Below are 18,808 nucleotides of genomic sequence, written 5' to 3' on the forward strand. Positions count from 1 at the left end.
TATGGGGCCCCACAGGATGCAGGGAGATGGGGCGCTGACACCCGGGGGTCTACACCACATACCAGCCCCAGCCACCACCACTTCCCCCTGCGGCCAGCCTGCAGCTGACGGGCGAACTTGGGGGGCTTAGGTGCCCCGGCCCCAGGGCCACGCCCGGACCCCCGGCATGCGTCACCCCTCGAGGCCACACAGGGCAGGAGGGGCCACGGGCAGCGCTGGGCCTGTCCCAGGCAGGAGTAATGCCACCATCACCGTGACCATGACGACGGTAGCAGAGCAAGTGCTCGGGCGGCCTCTGCAGCAGGCCGGGCTCTGGACTCACCCACAAGGGGCTTCTGATCCTTGTAACGACCCTTAGTGTCACCCCATCGTCCAGGTGGGGAAACCGAGGCACAGAGCGGTAAAGAAGCTTGCCCAAGGCCTTACAGCTACGGGAGCGACGGGCTGCCACCTGCTCTCTCCTCCCGAGCCCTGCATTCTCGCCGAGGCCCCCCAAACCCACCGTCCCTGTTTGTAGAGATGGGGGCCTGCTTGGGGGCACTTGGACCCAGGACTGTGTGGCTCCCAGGCCTCCTCTCCCCTCACTCAGCCTCAGTGTCCCTTCCTGGCTCCCTCCCCTGTGGGCAGCCCCCCTCCCTGGTCCGTGTGACTTCTGTGTGCCCCCTCGGACTGTTCCCTGAGGCAACGGGGGGTGTCCGTCTGCTCCCCTGGCTGTGGTAGGGGGTCAGCAGGGGTGTGACGCAGCTGGCACCCAGGGCCCCTCCCTCCAGGAGCTACTGCTCCCTCTGGCTCAGACCCCGAGACAAGTAAGCACCGCCCTCGACAGCTTACGAAGCTCTGCCAGGCCCCGCACCAGCACCAGCCTGTGGGGCAACCGGCTCCACAGTGCAAAGAGGGAAACAGGCCAGGAGCGGCCGCCCTCAGAGAGCAGGACCTTGGGCCCCACGGCTCTTCAGGACCAAGCGGAACCGAGACTGCGCTGTGCCCGGGGAACCTGCCCAGGCCTCGGTTTACCCATATGGGAAATGGGTATCAACCCACCGACCTCATAGAGCCGCCGTCAGTGTGGACAGGGAAGGGCTTTGCAGGAGATAAAGATGCCCCCGGATGGGGTCCTTCGCAGGAGCACCGTGATTCCCTCCACCAGGCCTTCCATGTGCTGGGTCAGCCGTGAGCAAACAGGTCCAGATGGGGGTAAACAGTCTGGGTGGGGGGTGAACACACACCTTGGGTATCATGAAGGGCCAGGATGGGTACAGGATAAAGAATGGTGGGTGGGTGTGGGAGTGGTCACTGAGGGCTCCTCGGAGGAGGCGGTATTTAAGCTGGGGCTGTGAATGGGGAACTCCAGACAGAGGGAAGTGCCAGTGCAAAGTCCCGGAATCGGGAAAGAGTTTGGTGGGTTTGGGCGCTGCGGCTGAGGAAAGAGCACCAAGGCTGAGAGAGGCAGAGAAGCCGGAGCAGCAGGGTGGCCGGCCGGGGTTTATTCTCGGCACCGTGGGAAACTAAGCGGAAGAATGTGGATGCTGGATTGCAGGAAGGACTCCAGCGTGCAGCTGCTGAGGCCCAGCCACCGCCTCCAGGCAGTCCCCAGTTCTCTGCCACCTCCTTGGTCTGGCTCCGCATCCTCCCCTGCCCAGAGCCTGTCCCGTCTCTCGGGCTAGGGCCAGCGGGCTGGTCCCCCACCTCGGTCCCTGGGGGCAGGGGCCCAGGCGGGCAAGGCGGAGAGAAAGGGGAGCAGAGGAGGCGGGAAGAAAGAGCGGGGCCTGAGAAAGCCCAGAAAGCCCAGCCCGGCTGATAGGGGAGAGATTGGTTTCAGCCGGAGCCGCAGGGCTGCCAAGTCAACATCCTATCGGCGGCCTGCACTTACTCAACATTCATCACTGCTGAACTCGGAGACTTTATCAAGGCTAGAGGTTGGCGCCATCTCCGGGCCCGGCCACTCCCGGCCTCCGATGGGCCCGATAGCCGCTGATAGATTACACGAGATTGTTTCACTCTGGAGAACCGATTACGAACGCTCCTGGGGGAGGGGTGCAGACCACGTGGCCTGGGTGGGGCGGGGAGGGCCCCGAGGCCACTTGTGGGCCGAGGCGGTTGTCAAGAACGCACTTGGAGCATGTGACAGAGACCCCACGTGTGACTGGTGGGGAGGGGGCGGGGCGACGCCACAGCGCGGGCGCGAGCGGCGGCCAAGGCCACGGCACGTGGCAGGGTGGCCGAGGCCACGGCATAGAGCTGTGAGTATGAAGGAGGCCCCCGGAGGAGGAGACGGAAGTCGTGCCCGAGAACAGGGGCCACAGGCTCTGAAGTGGTTCTCTCCGGATGGGCCGATAAGGACTGACAGGTGGGAGTGGGGCCGCAGCTCATGGAGCCATCCCGCGTGGCCTGCCGTCAGATGGACAGAGGCAGACGGCTTCCTGGTAGGGGATGAGGCCCCGGTGTGACAGGGCCCTGCCATCTGATAGGCGGGGCGGGAGACCCCGAGGGGCATGGGCCAGGCGCCGAGCCCTCCTCAGCTCTCACCCCTGGGGCTGCAGCCCCTTGGGGCCCGTGGCCAGGTACCAGGAGGGCAGGCCTGCCCGGGCTCATCTGCAGACCCAGCCCTCGGGCACGACTGCCCCAGGTCCCACACTAGGGCCCCCGTGAGAGGGTCCTCTTGTCACGGGGACTCCCGCGCCCACTTGGGCTCTGGGTTTCATTCACACCATGGTGCCACGGCCCTGGGGGGTGGCTAGCTCCTCTCCCTCCAGGCAGGCCCTCCTGATGCTCTGCAGATCAGCAGCGGGATGTACACCGGGCCTGGGAGACCCTAGTGTCCAGACTTGGGGCCACACTACCCCAGGTGTCTCTCCAGTGCCCCGGGGATGGCGTGCAGCAAGGAAGGAAGAAGCAGGGTCCTTTGGGCGGGCCTGTATCCCTGCTGGGTGCGCCTGGGTCATAGGGCAGCCAATCTACTCTGCTCCCACTGAGGTCCCGAGGTGCTTCCTGGGCCCACGGGGAGGTGGTGGCTGTGCAGGGCTGGACCCCAGACCTCCTGGCCCAGTGCATCCCTCGTCTCCATGGGGCCCAGAGCCACAGTGTCCAGGAAGCTGGGGGCGGCGGTGCACCTGGGCTTAAATCCCACCGGCAGGCCCCTCACCTCCCTGAGCCCGTTTCCTCAACTGAAACATTGGGAGTTAAAACAACAGCTTCAAATTCATGGATGAAAGTGGAAGGCAGGTCGCCCAGGGCTGGAAGGGGGAGGGAGCCAGCGTTCCACGGGGACAGAGCTTCTGTCGGGAAGACGGAAAATTTCGGGAAATGATAGTGTTGATGGCCGCACAGCCTCCTGAACGCACTTACTGCCACTGAGGTTCACACTGGAAATGGCTAAACGGTGAGTTCTGTGTTATCTGTATTTCACCACACACACACACACACACACACACACACACACACACACACACACACACACACACACACACACACACACACACACACGAGTCTGCCGCCCAGTGCCGTGGAGCACACAGCAGGTGCTCCCTGAGTGCCTGTTCCCTTCCTTAGGGATTCAGAGACACACAGCCCTCCCCACAACGCTGCCCCAGGCCACTGCTGAGTGCAGAGATAGGCCAGGGCTTGCCGGGGTCTGCTCCTGCGTCCACGGATCGGGGCTGGAGATGCTGGGGAGCATGTCCATGACAGAGGTCAGATGAGCTGACCGGTCCCGTGAACGGTCCCAGGCAAACCTCTGCAGTGGGTCATGGCCCAGCTCTGCTGCTCTCCCACGGAGTGGGCCAAGGCTTCCCTGGCCTGGCTCCAACCCCTGCAGCCCGGCGCCTCCGCCCCCCCCCCCCGCCCCCATCCAGGAATACCCAGGGAGCCCAGACCAAGCACCAGGCCTGTCCCAGCTGCTGTCCTCTCTCCCCAGCCGTCACGCCTCTTTCCCGGTTAGGGCTCTTGCCTCTGCTGTTCCCTCTGCCAGGAACGCTCTTCCCCCGACATGTCATCTGCCTCTGCCTAGTCTCTCGTCCACCCGTTCCCAGGCAGCCAGCCCCGGAGCAGTGAGGCCGAGGATCTGCGCAGCCAGCCCCGGAGCAGTGAGGCCGAGGATCTGCGCACGACCCCCGTGGCCGCGACCCCTCGCAGGGGCTATTCTCCTTCCAGTTCCCTCTGCTCCTTGGTTCTGCTTTGCTCCCCTGGGACAGGGCCCGGCGGGGGGGGGGGGCAGATTTAGAGCCCGGTCGAGGAGTATTCATGGAGCACCGGCTGTGTGCCCTGCGCTGTGCTGGGGAAGGCAGAGCCGCTGCCCTGCCGTGGTCACCCAGCGGCAGTCTGGCTCTGGTCTGACGGCCCCCTCCCCGTTTCCTTCCCCTTGATCTCAGCCCGAACTCCTTCCCTCCTCGCCCCTCTGCTACTTTCCACTTATGCATTTTCGAAAAACGCCCACGCCTGTGGCTGCGTTTCAGGTCGCAGAGCCCTGTGGGTGCCATGGGAGCTGGGGGGGAGGCCTCTGGCTGGACTCTGGGCCCCATCTTGCCAACAAGACATCCCAGAGGTGCAAAGTGCCTTTGAACATCGTGAGAATCCCCCCAAGTTTCTTGAACGCTTCCTATGGACATGGCCTCTTGTCAGATAGATTTCTAAAATGGGAGCTGTGGAGAACCCTGTTTCCAGAATACACCACAGCCACAGCTAGAGGAGGACGCCCCGGAGAACCTCCTGTGTGAGCCCTCACTGTGTGAATGGGGACGCAGGCCCAGGGAGCACACAGAAACCCTGGAGGCAGACAGGCCAGAGCCTCCCGTCGTACAGACCGCGACGCAGGTTTGCGAGGCAGCTTTGGCAAACGGGCTGGACCGCGACTCCCCAGGATGGTGCAGAGGCCCCGCCCCCAGCCTGGTGCTCCAAGGGGCAGCAGAGGGAGGGTCCAGGTGAAAATCCCAGCGGGGGAGGGCAGAGGGGGAGGCGACAGCACGCACAGGGGCTGGAGGTACCCCAGACACGTGGAGTGGAAGGCGGAGCTGGTCGCACTGATCTCGGGAGTGCCCAAGTCCTGGCCTCCCAACTCAGGCTGTGGGGGTCTGGGCTCTGCAGGTCAGCAGGAGGTCACCCAAAGGCCCGCCTGTCCATCCCCCTGTGCCCAGTTTTCCATCACTGGGGCAAGGTCCTGCCCAGGGCAGTGTCTCCCCACACTAAGGGCCCCGCCCGCAGGAGGCCCGCCCCCCCGCACAGTGCTCAGCCAATCCCTAGGCCTCACTCCTGCTCATTTGCATGCCCGTTTCCATTGGCTGAGGACACACAGGTTAGGCCCTGGGTTCCCTGGCTGTGGGGGTGGGGCGTGGGGGGCTCGATTCTGGGGAGACCATGCTGGGTGGGATGGGGGGTGGCACTGGGCTCTGAGGGCCCTGGGCTGGCTCTCGGGGAGACTGGCTCTGCTGGGCCATTCCGGGGAGCCTGAGGGCTAAGGGGCTCTGGTGGGAGGACCAGGTTCTGGGGGGTGGCTTCTAGGGGTGCCAGGCTCAGGGTGATCCGTCTTAGCCCCAGGTCTGCTGCTCGGGGAGAACTCTGGTTAGAGCGCAGGTACTTCCTTAAATCCTCCCCTCCCCGCCACTATGAATGACTCAGAGCAGGAAAGATACTGACCCAAGGTCACACAGCCAGGACGCAGCAGCACAGCTGGGACCTCGCCTCCAGTCCTGGCTCCCCACCCCAAGCCTGGGTCCTTCCCTCCAGGGAGGGCCTGTAGGGCCACTTCTTATTCTTCGCTGCCTCGTCTCAGGGAGGGCTATTTTTCCCCTTTCTTTGCGAAGTGATGGAGACATTGATGATGATTTTACGAGAACCCGGTCCCCCTGCTTTCACCTTAGATCTAGTGGCACCATTTTCGCGGCTCTGAGTTGCAGGGCGGTGGGCTCGCGGGTGTGTGAGTGTGTGAGTGTGTGTGAGCGCGTGTGCACAGGCTTTGTTCCTGGCATTTTGGTGGGTGAGATAAGAGGAAACAACAGAACCGCTCGGAGAGGCAGGCAGATAGATAACAGCGATAGGGCTGCTCCACCACCAAGCCTATCTGCTCTTTATCGCAGTTCCCTTTTCTTTCTTTCAGGTTCGGGGGGAGGGCGGAACACACCCCCCAGCCCACCCCCACACCCGGGACCCGAGCCGAGGGGCCTCCCTCTCAGGCTCCCTCCCTCTGTGTCTAACACACCCAGTGTCCAGGCCCGGAGCTCCTGGCTGGAAAGGGCAGGGGTCCCGAGGGTCGGTGTCACCACTGAGATGGGTGACGGCGCAGCGGCGGCAGGGGAGCATCTGCGCCCGAGAGAGAACCCAGATCCCTCTCACCAGCCCTGCAAAAGGGCCCTGAGGAGGGCTGACTCCCGTTTTAGGACGAGGGCAGGCAGGCCCAGAGAGGTGACACCGCAAGGCTGTGCGGGGCCCGGGATTTGAACCTGGGCCTCCCTGGCCTTGAAGGTGGTGGTCTGCAGAGCGGGTACTGAGCTCCTTCCTTGAGAAGTCCTGTGCGCCCCGGGAGGGCACGGCTGGGCGGGGACAGGGAGGCCCCAGGGGAGACGACCAGAGGGGCCACTGACTCCCAGGCCACTGACTCCCAGCCTGGCGCCTGTGGGGCAGGTCTTAGTGTCTTCAGCCCCGTTTTACAGATGTGGAAACGGAGGCTCAGAACAGGGAAGTGCCTGTGAGCCACAGCGATGGGGGCGGACCCCCAGCCTCCCTCTGCACTCTCTCTGGCTCTGGTGAAAGCAGAGGGTCCAAGGGGAGGGCTCCCAGAGCCACAGGACCGATGTTCCAGAACCACCCAGGTCACTGTGTGAGAGCACAGGGGCCTGGGCCTCTGCAACCTGGAGCCATGTGCCACCAACAGCCCAGGAAGAATGCTGGCGGGATTCGAGGAGGAGGTGCAGCAGGCACCCCCGCAGGTGCCCTGAGAGAACCCCGCGTCCCCAAAGCATGTGTCCCAGGACGCTCTCCCTGCTTCTCTCCCGTCTCCTGCCTCAAAGGCCGAGGAGGCCGGAAGTGCGGTCACACCCACCGCACAGGTGAGGAAGCCGTAAGTCACTTGCCCAGGCGCCCTCCCCAGGCGGCAGGATTCAGACCCAGTCACTCCACCCTATGCTGGTCCCCCTCCGCCATATGCGCACCCACTTTACTGGAAATGGCTGACTTCCTTTAGAATACCGAAACAAACTAAAACCCCAAAGACAGAAAGAAGCCGACTTTATCATCACCAAAGGGGCCCGTTTTCTGAGGACAGATGAAATGACCTCCAGACGCAAGCAGGAGCAGCCGCCCCATCATCCATCGCTCTTGGACAGGGCTGTGTGGCCCTGAGAAGCCACTCACCCTCTCTGTGCCTGGGCATTTTCCCCCAAAACAGAGAGGGCAGTCCTCTTAGGGCAGGGGGAAGCTCATGGCCGCCAACATCCCCAGAGCCTGCAGCCAAGAGGGAGACCCAGACCCTGACCAGGCCTCTAAGTCAGGTCTCTACGGCTTCCTCCCATGCTGTGTGACCTTGGGTGCGTTACTCAACCTCTCTGAGCCTTGAGTCCTCCGAGGAGAAATGAGGTCAGAGGTGCCCCTCCCAGGATGCCGGGAGGACTCTAAGGATAACACAGGTCACGCCCAGGCCTGGCATATAGCAAGCGCTCAGGGAAGGGAGCTATCAGCTAACAATGGCTCCATTCGGATTTTAAGCGTGGAGTCCCAGAGCCACCCAGAAATGTCACTGACTGTCCAGTCAGGCCTCCTGTCTCTGGGACCACAGAGAATCTCGTTTCTCAAGAGGTGCTTAAAAAATAAATGCAGAAAGCAAGGAAAATGGCCGGCTGCCCTGCGCCTGCAGGGAGCCCCAGGCAGCTCCTCTGCCGGGCTTTCTGCATCGAGGGGGCGAGGATGCCTAGTTTCCCCTCTGTAGCGTCCCCTCGCCCGTGGCTGCCGCACCTGTCCCTCAGCGGGGAGGATTAGTCCCACGGTGGCCCTAATCGCACTCATCACACCATCAGCACCGGATCTCATCAGCTGAAGGAGGCAGCTTTACCCAGACAGACGCGGAGATGGTACCTCAGTCCCATCAGGGCGCCAGCTGTCACACGTGGCGGCCGGGCGGGCCTCTGAAGGCAGGGTGGCTGGGGACCGGGCAGGGAGAGAGAGCTGGGAGCCCCTCCCTTTCTCCAACTAACTGGCAAGTGGGGCTCCGCCGGGCTCCTTGACTTACCGGGCACCCACTGTGTATAACCAGGCACCGCTCGTTCTAGGGGTCAGGGAGGGAGAGGAGAGACCCAAGCCTGGGCCCATTTGACACATGAGGACACCGAGGCCCAGAGATACGTCCCAGGAGACAGAGGCGAGGCAGCCGGGTCCACACACCCAGCTCCGGTGAGCTGGGGAGGTTTAAATCTCCCACGAGGGCTCAACCCTTGGCCCTCGTTCCCTCCAACACGGTCCCTGCCGCTGCTGCTGCCTTTCCCAGCAGAGGCCTCTACCTTCCCTCCCCAGCCCGGCCCGCGGACACTGCCTTTGTGCAGAGGCCTGGGAGGTGCAGGCTGGACGTGCCAAGGTTGATGGCCGGCCCAGGGGGACAGGACAGGCCGGGAGAGACGGCCCCCACCCTGCCCACCCTCCTCCCTACCTTCTTTTTCAAAAACATAATTTATCTGTGTATTATCAAGAAATCCAGACACTTTAATCAGTGAGCTATGAAGTCAGAATTTCCATTCTTATCTGCGGGAGGAGTGGAAATGGAGGAGATAGCGCGAGGGATCGCTGGTGGGGAATGTTAATGGGTGGAGAGGCTGGGCCATTGGCCACGAGACGCCGTATCTCCCCCATTATCAAGGCCGTATCTCGCCAACCATCTCGGCGCGGTAATGGGGCCAGTTCAACTTTCCGAGTTATCACGGGAGCTGAAACCTGCGCCTGCCAGAGGCCTGGACCGGGGAGACAGTTCGGGCGGACCAGGCCCCGGCGGGCAAAGCCAGGATGGAGAGGAGGACCTGGCCGGGGCCCATGAGGGCCTGGGTGCCCACTGACCATCAAGGCCACTGCAGTGAGAGTGTGTGTGTGGCGGGGGGCGGTCCCTCTGCTCTCTGGGAAAATGTCTGGTTTGGGCGGAGCCGGGTGTGTGCATATTGTGCAGGAGGGGAAACTGAGGCAGGAGGCCACCTCAGAGCCCCAGTGGGGCTGGCGTGGTGCCAGGCCCTCCCGAGCCGTGCCAGGCCCGTGAAGTGGAAAGGGTGGGTGGTGTGGGGGCATGGTGGGGGGACCGGGGTGTGGGCAGCCTGCCCTCCTGCCCTGTGGCCCGCAGGGTCCCCTATCACCTCTGCTGGAAGCCTCTTCCAGGCCCCAAGCCCCAGGAGCAGGGTGGGGACATCCTGGTGGGCTCTGCGCCCGCAGGTCCCGACCTGAGGCTCGGGGTACGCTCAGTGTGGCCCTAAAACGCTGGGGCTTCCTGCCTGCCCTCAGGGCCCCGGCATGGGATGCCCCAGGGGATGGGGCACCCAGGGCCCATGAACAGAACACATCTGCCCATTCAGAGGAAAGGGCGTCCAAATCCACTCATTCCCTGGGAGCACTTAAGCTGAGGTGCGCAGCGAGAGTCTCACCCGAGGACACCCCCCACCTGCTGCCGAGAGGGTCCATGTGACCAGGAACTGCCCCAGGAGGGCCTGGCCTTCGTGTGCCGGTTCAGCTGTGGCTCTGGTCTCTCTCCTGAAGCTGGAAGGCTGGGCAGCGGCCACTTTGGCCCAAGAGGGGTAGGGACTTGCCCAAGGTCACACAGCCACCAAGGAGACCACAGCTGGACGCTGCCTGGAACCGCAGGAAAGCCTCAGTTTCCTGGATGTAAACATGGGTGGCACCAAGCCCCGCAGGGAGAGCTCTGGCCCTGGACACCACAACCGTCGCCATCCTCTCCTCACTCCCAGGGTGGGGAGCTCGAGCCGCGGTCCTGAGTCTGACCTTTAAACCCTCTAAGCCTCAGTTTCCCCTCCATGCACTGGGCTAACTGCTGAGCCCCCCTCACAGGCTGTGAGGGGAGGACGTGAGCTCATGGCTGCAAGTGCTGGGCACCCAGCCGGGGCTTAGTAAATGCTCAGCTAACGCCTGGTCTAACGACCAGTGACCATGAGCTGGGGTTAGTCTCGGGATGAGCTTGGGGCCCCAGTAAACTCGGGTCGGATGGGGGAAGCCTCAGCTCTGTCTCTCGTTGCAAGGGGCCGAGGGCCCGATGCCAGAGCAGCCCGAAGGGCAGCGAGGGGCTTCCCCAGGCCCACCAAGCCCTCCCTGGGAGCTGAGAGTCCAGCAGTGCAGCCAGCATGGGCCCGCTGTTCCAGTGGAGGGCTCTCTAGCAGCTCTTCCCCGCTGCCCACCGCAGGAAGGAGCCGAGACCCCTGGCCCTGTGGCCCCCTGGCCTCCTGCTCCCCGGGTCTGACTTGCAGGGTGGAGAAGAGGGAAATGAAGGCAGGAGGCTGTGGCAGGTGCAAGTGGCCAGGGCAGATCGGGAAAGCTGGAGGTCTTGAAGTGAGACACCAAGAGGAACTGACAGGAAGCAGTGCAAGGGAGATGGGGGAGGGGAGAGGTGTCCCCCTTCCTCTTCATTTTAACTTTGACAAACGACAGACGACGCAGAGGCTCTGGCCCAGGCTGGACCTCTGCTGTAAGGTCTCAGCAGCCTCGCTGCCTGCGAGCTCAGCATCACAGCTGTACTTTGTAGGGGAACCAACTGACTTGCACCCAGCCCGGTGTCCCCAAGGCATCCCCGTCCTGCAGAGGCGGAGACTGAGGCTCAGGGAGGCAAGGTAAGCCTCCCGGCAGAGCCCAAGAGCCCCACCGCAGGGAAGCTCCGGCAGCCACCCAAGTGCAGAGCCCCCTCCTCCCAGGAAGCAGCCCGCCCGCCACTTCTGGGGGTGTCTAGCAGCTGGCACAGGGTTGCACAGACCACCCCATCAACCCCATCTCCACATCGTTCGAGTGCTGTGTGACCCTGGTGCAACCACCCACCCTCTCTGATCCTCTTTTTGGGGTGCAGAATGGTTTGAGAACCCCAACCTCAGTGGGTGTATGGAGAATCACAGGAGGGGACGCCAGCGAAGTGCTTACAGGGGGTAGGCTCTGAGGCTGACTGGCTGGGTCTCTGTCCCCACTCCGCTCCAGCCCTGGGGTGGGGCCCGTGGGAACCAGGAGCATTGGGGCCAGGGCCAAGCTCGCCCCACGCCGGGGCTCGCGGAAGCTGCACACCAGGGCCCCATCACCTCTTTTACGGGAGGGGAAAACACGGCTCCACAGCCGTGTTTTCCCCTCCCGTAAAAGAGGTGATGGGGCCCTGGTGTAGCCGGCAGGCCCAGGGGAGGCAGATGGAGGGACAGGAGGTAGAGGGGAGGGGCCTGCCTATCTGTGCCCCAGCTCTGGCCCAAGGTCAGCCACCACATTCCTGCCCCAGCGGGCACTGCCTTCTCCCAAACAGGAGACTCGGGGGGAGGGAGGAGGGAGGGGAGGCGGGGAGGAGCTGGGCTCAGGAGGCCCTGGGAGGACACAGGATGACTCAGGAGGGCAGGACAGGTGACTGGGGGGCCGAGTGGGCACTGCCCAGAGAAACCTCGGCCCTCCTCTGGGGTCCACAGACCCAGCTCCTGGATCACAAGTTCCTGAGCATGTTACTGTCTCCCAGGGCCTCAGTTTTCTTGCCTGTAAAATGGGTCAGTCAATAACGATGATAATCGTAACAGCAGGTAAGACCCTTGGGCAGGAAAGGGACTGATGGGGTCGGGGCCCGCCCCGCCTACAGTGCAGTCAGGGCACCCGGCCCACGACTCCCTCCCTCTTCAAAAACTAACACACGAAGGGGAGGAGGGTGGGAGGCAGGCCTCTGTGTGAAGCGTCCAGCCCTTGGGGCTTCTGGCAAAACGTCAGTAGTGCAACCAGCAGCTCCCAGGGCTGCCACGTCCGCCAAGGACCTGCCTGCGGGACCGCACTTTACAGTTTGTATCTGGGAATCTCATGGACCCCACATGCAGGCCCCAGGAGGGAGGTGCTCTTATTAAGCTTCTGCTCCAAAAGCAGGAACCGAGGCAGGAGAGAGGCCACCTGCCCACAGGGTCACAGCAAGGCCAGGACTCGAGGCCACGTGGCAGCCCCCCGCTGCAGTGGCCTCCCGCTCCGGAGACACGGGCTGGCCTGCAGCCCGGAGCCCTCGGAGGACGGTGCGGGCCCCGATCTCTGAGCTCCCACTCCCCGCTGTGGGGCACCGGGTGGGGATGGAACCCCCGGGCCCGGAGGCAAAGGTCCCTGTCCTCAGCCCGCCCAGTGGTCCCAGGGACAGCTGGGGTGGGTGGGAGCAACACGCCACCCATCAACCAACAGCCCAGCCCCTATCTCACCTGGGATCCCAGGTGTGCTCTGCTCATCACCTTCTGTGTCCCAGCCCCGCGTGGGCACCGGACACAGCCTCTGGGGTAGATGCCGTGTCACGTGTCACCCCTGTTCTACAGATGAGAAAACAGGAGACGCTCCCTGAGGCCACTCAGCTGGGGCTGTGGTGCTGGAGCTGAAAGGTGGGGGGTGGGGGGCGGGGCGGGGGGAAGAAGGGCGGGGCGGCCTCTCTCAGACCCAGACTGCCCTCATCGCCTCCTTGCCTGGAGGCAGGACTCTAGTCCCGGCCTCCCGATGTCTTCAAAAGCTCATTTGCAAAATGGGGCACTGGACTGGGATGTGCCCATTGAACCAGGGGGCAAACTGAGGCAGAGAGGGGCCGCCCACACTGATGCTGCCCGGGGACCCTCGGCAAGCCGCCGTTCCTTTCCAGGCCTCCAGCTCCTCCTCTGTGAAATGGGCACAGGGACACAGGAGGCCCTGGGGTCCTCTCAGTGGGCTGCCCGACCCCACAGCCCCTCAACTCTGGGCTGGCTTGGTCCAAACCCATCCAGAGCTCAGGCGGGGAGGTGAGGGGTGGGTGGGGGACAGAGGAACCTCGCTGACGACTCCCCAGTGCAGCCCCTCCTCTCTGACGAGGAAACCGCAGCCTGGAGAGGGCAAGCAACGTGTGCAGTGTGCACAGCCCGGGCACCTGCCTGGCAAGTTGTAGCTGGAACGGCTGGAGGCGAAGGCCAGCCACGAAGAGGAGAGACGGGAGGGGGGCAGGTGCGGGCCCCACTTCCTAGGCAGGGTCCTTGCATGTGTTTCACTCTCTGGGGACAGCTTGGGAAAAGGGATTTGTCCATCACAGATAAGCTGGAAACCACAGATCTAACTTGACCGATGGACCACAAAGATACTGCGGGGGAGGACGATGGGGATGCTGGCAGCTGTCTGCGAAGACGTGTATTTCCCGTCTGTGCTCACAGCTGTGCTCAGGGACCACCAGTGTTGGCATCCCCATTCTGCAGATGGGGAAACCGAGGCGAAGGCACTGAGGCTGGAAGGGGCTGAAAGAAGCCAGAGAGAAATCCTCCAAGTCTCGGCTTGAACCCAGGCTCCGGTGAGGGGGCAGCCTGACGGGAGCCTGCCCTCCCCTCCTCACAGGGACACGTGCACTGTGGCCTGAAGGCGGCTGAGCCCTTACCCACGGGGCCGTCCGCCTCCTGCTGCCAAAGCGGAGGACACGGAGGCACAGGGGCACACTCTGCAGGTGTTGCTGCCACCTCTCCTGCCACCCTCTCGGTCCAGGCCACTCCTGCCTGGGTAGGGAACAGCAGGTGAGGTCCAGAGAGTGAACGTGTGATGGCGGCCTCAGTCTCCCCGTCTGTGAAACGGGGACAGGGGCCATGGGGCAGCGCCAGGAGTATCCAAGGGTATGGGGGTCGGTGGCAGGAGCCCAGCCAGGCACCCGGGCCCGGGGCTACGGGGCTGGCGACAGCGGCCGGGACGCAACAGCTGCCTCCAGGAGAGGGCCTGTCGATGGTAGATAGTCCGCCCGGGAGTGTTATTCCCGAGCCCGGCAAGCCCCAGGAACGTCTGGTTGGCATAGAAACAGGAGATAAGGGGTACAATTAATGGCATCGTGTTCCCTCCTCCTTTCTTCCCCAACTGACCCATTTAAATCCCTGGCGGTGCTGGTGCCATGCTGGGCTCCCAGTGACCTCTCGGGAGGGGCTGGCTAGGTGGGCGGGATGAGACTGGGGCTCAGGGCACTGGCAGGGCTGGATGAAGCCTCCTGGGACCCCATCCCCCTACCCTGCGCAGAAACATCTCCAGAAGGAGGTCACAGGACACTTGGCAAGGGCAGGGCTGGGGAAAGACCCCTGGGCACCTCTGCTCCCAGAGGCCCGTTTCACAGGTGTGGAGACTGAGGCCGGGGAAGCCCAGAGGCAGACAAAGGCAAGAGACTGTGGGAAAGCAGCATGATGTTCACAGCGGGGCCAGACTGCCTGCCTTCCAACTCTGGCTGTCATTTTCTTGGGTGAGAAACTTAACTTCTCTGTGCTTCAGTTTCCCCAAGATGTAAACGGTAAGAACAGGACCTGCCTTAAGATAACACGTGGCCTGGCACAGAGTAAGCCCCGTGAGTATTAGCTACTATAGATATCATTATTACTATCTAACGAGCAAATGAGCCGTCTGTCTTCCCTCAGGCCCAGGAATGCAGGAAAACCAGCGGTGAAGGCCCAGCCCCAGGGCCTGAGAGCTCGGGGGGGGGGGGGGGGGGGGGGGGGGGGGGGGCCGCTGCCGCCCACCAGAACTCTGCTCAAGGCCAGGTTCAGGGAATGGGGGCTGGGAGCCAGTCTCTGCGTCTCTAAGGCCCGGGTCCCTGGCTCACTGTAGCTTGGCCCCCATGCCCCCAGGGCTCTGAGGAGGGCGCGGAGGCCAGCTGAGGGCAGCCATGGTGCCCGTCCACCCCCGGTTGGCAGGCAAGGTCACACCTGATTTCCCGAGACGGGAAACTGAGGCTGCAGAAGGCACAGCCACCTGCTCATGGGGCTCGAGTTACGGGCAGCCAGGCTGCCAAAGCCCGTGTTTCCTTGCTTCTCTGCCGTCACAGTGGGGTGGTGGGTGCTGCCAGGTGACCCCTGGGAACCAGGCAGCTTCCCAGGAGCCTCCCACACCTGGCAGGGGGAGGTGTATCGCTCTGTGCAGATAATCCTCTCAAGTTCATAAAAACTGAGAGACCACCTCACCCCTCTTCCGGCCCAACCCAGTCTCTCTCCGGAACCGGCCCTCACCAGAGGCACGGCCAGCCTCCAGGTGGGCGTCTGCCTGCTGGGGAGAGCGGGCAGGTGGCTTAAAGCTCGGAGTGAATGAGTCATCCTGTGGCCACCAATAATTTGCTTAACCAAGCTCCGAGAACGTGTGAAAAACACCTCCGTCTGCAATGGAGCAGCTGTCCGGGCTGGGGCTTCTTCCGGGAGCCCCTTGCCTGGCTGGCCTCGACTTCCACTTGGCATCTGGAGCCATGGTCCCCAGGGGCCCTCCTACTGCAAAAGGGCTCTGTGGTCCCCTCAGCATCCCCAGTCTGACTTGCTCCTGTCCCCACTTTCCAGAGTTGGAAACTGAGGCTAGCCCACTGTCCCTGGAGGCACCCCCAACAGCTGGCCTCTTCCTGACCCCCTCTGGAGGTCCCCCCTTGCAGGCAGTGCCCCACCTGCCCCCATCCACCCCCACCTCCCCGGTTTCCGTACTGCTCTCTGCCGGCCCCTGGTCAGCTCACCCCTCCCCTGGCTCCCCAGGGCAGTGACTACGACCCAGTACTCACATTCAGCCAGTGCTCAGTGAGGACCTCCTGAGTGAATGAAGGCAGGTCTGAGCAGACCTTCCCTTCTGATTTGGGGGACCTGCTCAAAGAGATGCCAGCACACTGTGTTCCCCCCAACCTCGGCTCGGCAGCAGAAGCCACTTCGATTCTTTTTTCAAGAAAACTCCACGCAGGTTACACTTACCACTCGACAGGAAGAACACCAACACCAACCTGATTCAAGGGGGAAAACACCCTCTCTCCTTCTGGAGGTGACACCCCTGACTCTGCTATCTCACACCATCTAATAGGAATCAGGGTTGGGTGTCCTCCCTTCCCTCCTCCCCGCTCCTGGCCGGTGCAAAGTCAGTTTTCTTTCATTTTGACGGACTGTACCACCCGCAGGGGGAGGATCAACTTCCTGGCAATGAAGTGTGTTTGGGATGAAAACTCGCCCAAACGGACCCAGGCACGCACGCCCCTCCACCCCTCCCCGGCAGGTCGGAGGCCCCCCACTCGCCCCAGCCGCGACGCCCCCGCGCTGTTGTTGCCTCGAACCCGGCGGGGCCTGGTGGCCATAGATAAGGGCTCTTATCGCTTTGGGAGATCGCCATCCGGCCGACCGGCCCGGCGCTTATCTGAGCTCACATCGACCCGGGCGGGAGGAAACCTCGGCGGGCCAGGGCGCCGGGGGTCCCGAGCTGCGCTCCGCCCCGCGCTCCCCGCCAGCGCGGCCCGGCCTATCGTCGCAGCCATCTGGCCGGCCAAGGCCGCGCTCCCGCCTCGCCCTCCCCCGCTCCCACGTTTGAAGTTAATAAATGGGCGCGCCTATCGCCGCCGCCATCGGTTGTGCGCCTTATCAGCGCGGCACATCTATCTCTGCGCGGAACAAAAGGCGCACAGAGGCGCGGGCAGCTGCGCCCCGGCTCTGGTGGGGGCCCCGGGGGGGGCGGCGGCCCAAGCGCTCGGGCCCCTCCCCTCCACACCCGCGGCCTGGTCGCAGGTGAGGCCAGAGCGGCGGGCACACAGCCGCCAGGGCCCTACGCACAGCCGCAGGCAGAGGGCGGGCGGCAGAGGGCGGGCGTGCGGGCGCCGCCGCTTGGTGACAATCAGCGCTCGCATCTTAACGCGCCAAGATCTGCCAGGGGGAGGAGGCGCCCGGGGCCGCGGGCTGAAGGGAGGGTGCCCCGGCCCCGCCTCCCAGGGCCGGCCCTCTCCCCAGCCCGCTTACCGGGCGCGCTGAAGGTGGACAGCGGGGTCTCGCCCTCGCGCCCGCTTTGGTCCCTATCCCCAACACGCACCGCTCGGTCGACCCAGCTGAGCCCGGGCGCTCGCTCCGCTCTGGGCCTTATCGGCTCTGGCGATCGGCTCCCAACCTGCGATCTCCCTGCCCGCGCTATCTGCATTTCTCATCACGCTGAAACACATACACACGCACACACGAGAACAGACCGAACAGAGGCGCACAGGGGAGGAGGGGAAAAAGAAACCAGAGAACCAGCGCAGATCGGGACCTGTGGGTGGTTTTAATACTTGAGTTGACTTGATAGAAAGCGACTTTCGGAAAACAGGTCCCGCTTGCACACTGAGGAGTCGGGTTACGGGAACCCGGATTCATGCTTGCCTTCCCCCTCTCTGGGACCTCGGGAGTAGACACTCCCCCAGGAGCATGCACACAAGGTTCTGGTGGCAATGGTCATGTGGACAGAAGAGGCAGTGCGGGGGAACATGGGGCTGGGCAGTGGTCTGGCCCCCTCTTCGCCTCCTGGGCAGCCCCAGCGACCTGTTGGTCTGGCCGGGGAGATGTGGCCCCGCACTCTGGCCCTGGCAGCAGAGGCGCGAAGTTATTACTGGCGTGGGGTGGGGAGCCGTGCTTCCTGTGCACTGCCCTCTCTCTCCCAGCTCAGGCAGCCGAGGGGCCTCAAGAGTACGGGGCGCTCTTATCTCCGGGGGGCATCATCAGTGTGGACACAGCAGCTGCCTGCCCCCCCTCCCCCACCGGGGGAGTGGCCTGCGGGCCAGACGGGTGAGACACTTGGACGCGTGCGGAGGCGACCCTGGCCCAGGACTGAGTCCCAGGAGACCCCTTCCCCGACCCCTCGGCTAGAGGGTGTGTGTGACCGCAAGCCACCCAGCGCACAGCGCCCCTGCAGTCCTGGCTGGGACACAGGGAGGGGAGGACCTCCAGGAGGCTGTCCCCGGGCAGGGAAGGCTCGAGTTCGAGACCCAGAGACAAGGCTGGAGCCCAGCGCGTGGGCTGAGGTAGCTACACCTCCACCCTCCAAGCCAGGCGGCTCTGCAAGCCAGCGGGAGTGGGGGTGGGCGCCGGCGGGTCTCCGCCTCTTGGCCGTGCACTTCCACGCGCCCCGGGTGCCCCCTCTCCCTCCCAGGTCTCTCTCTTTCTCCCTCTAGATACAAAGCCTGGGAGAGTCAACCGCGCGAGATAAGATCACAATTTCAGCCCGTCCCGACAGAGCGATCTTATCAGGATGGGACTTGCAGAATGGAATATTTTAAACTTTATCTGAGCCCAGATCGGGCCGCCTTATCGCCGCACCATCTCGGGGGATGCGGAGGAGGGGCAGGCCGCGAGGTGGCCGCGCCCCCAGCAACCCCGTTCCGGCCCTCTGGGCGGACACCCCCACCAGGCGGGACCCCCGGTGCCGGTGCCGAGACGCGGGGGACCGGCCCGCCAGCGGAGATTAGATTACGGCGCGCTTGGCACACAGCGTGGGGGGCGCGGCGCGGGGTGAAGGTCGCGGGCGCCGCGGGCAGAGCGGGACGGACCGGGGGCGGACCGGCGGGGGTCGGGGCCGGCGGGCAAAGTTTGACTCACGCTTGATCTGCCGGGGGTTGCTCTGTTTCCTCCTGGACATGTCTCCGGCGCCGCGCGCCCTCGTGGCGGCCGCCTCTAGCCCCTGGCGGGCGGCGGCGGGCGGCGGGGGCGCGGCGGGGCCGCGGGGCGGCTCATGCCCCCGGCCCCTGGGCTCCGCGGCCGCCCCGGCCCGCGCCCCCAGCCCGCCGCGTCCGGCCCGGCGCCGCTGCGGAGGCCGGAGGCTCGGCCCTGCTGTGCGGCCGCGCGGACCGCCGGGGCCGGCGGGCGGCGGGCTGCTGCCGGCTCCTCCGCCTCCGCGCAGACGCCGCCGCCGC

At 64.2% G+C, this 18,808-nt stretch overlaps 1 protein-coding gene across 1 annotated transcript in view; it reads right to left on the minus strand.

The window, feature by feature from the left end:
• ZFPM1 (zinc finger protein, FOG family member 1) overlaps window positions 1–18,808 on the minus strand; it is a 69,239-nt gene extending 50,431 nt beyond the window's left edge. The window contains exon 1 of the mRNA XM_082862585.1: window positions 18,495–18,808. Within this exon, the coding sequence (XP_082718711.1) occupies window positions 18,495–18,534 (40 nt within the window). The 5' untranslated portion in view covers window positions 18,535–18,808. The remainder of the gene's footprint in view (window positions 1–18,494) is intronic.

This window comes from Leucopleurus acutus, assembly GCF_964270905.1.
Source record: "Leucopleurus acutus genome assembly, chromosome: 20".
Classification (NCBI taxonomy): Eukaryota; Metazoa; Chordata; class Mammalia; order Artiodactyla; family Delphinidae; genus Leucopleurus; species Leucopleurus acutus.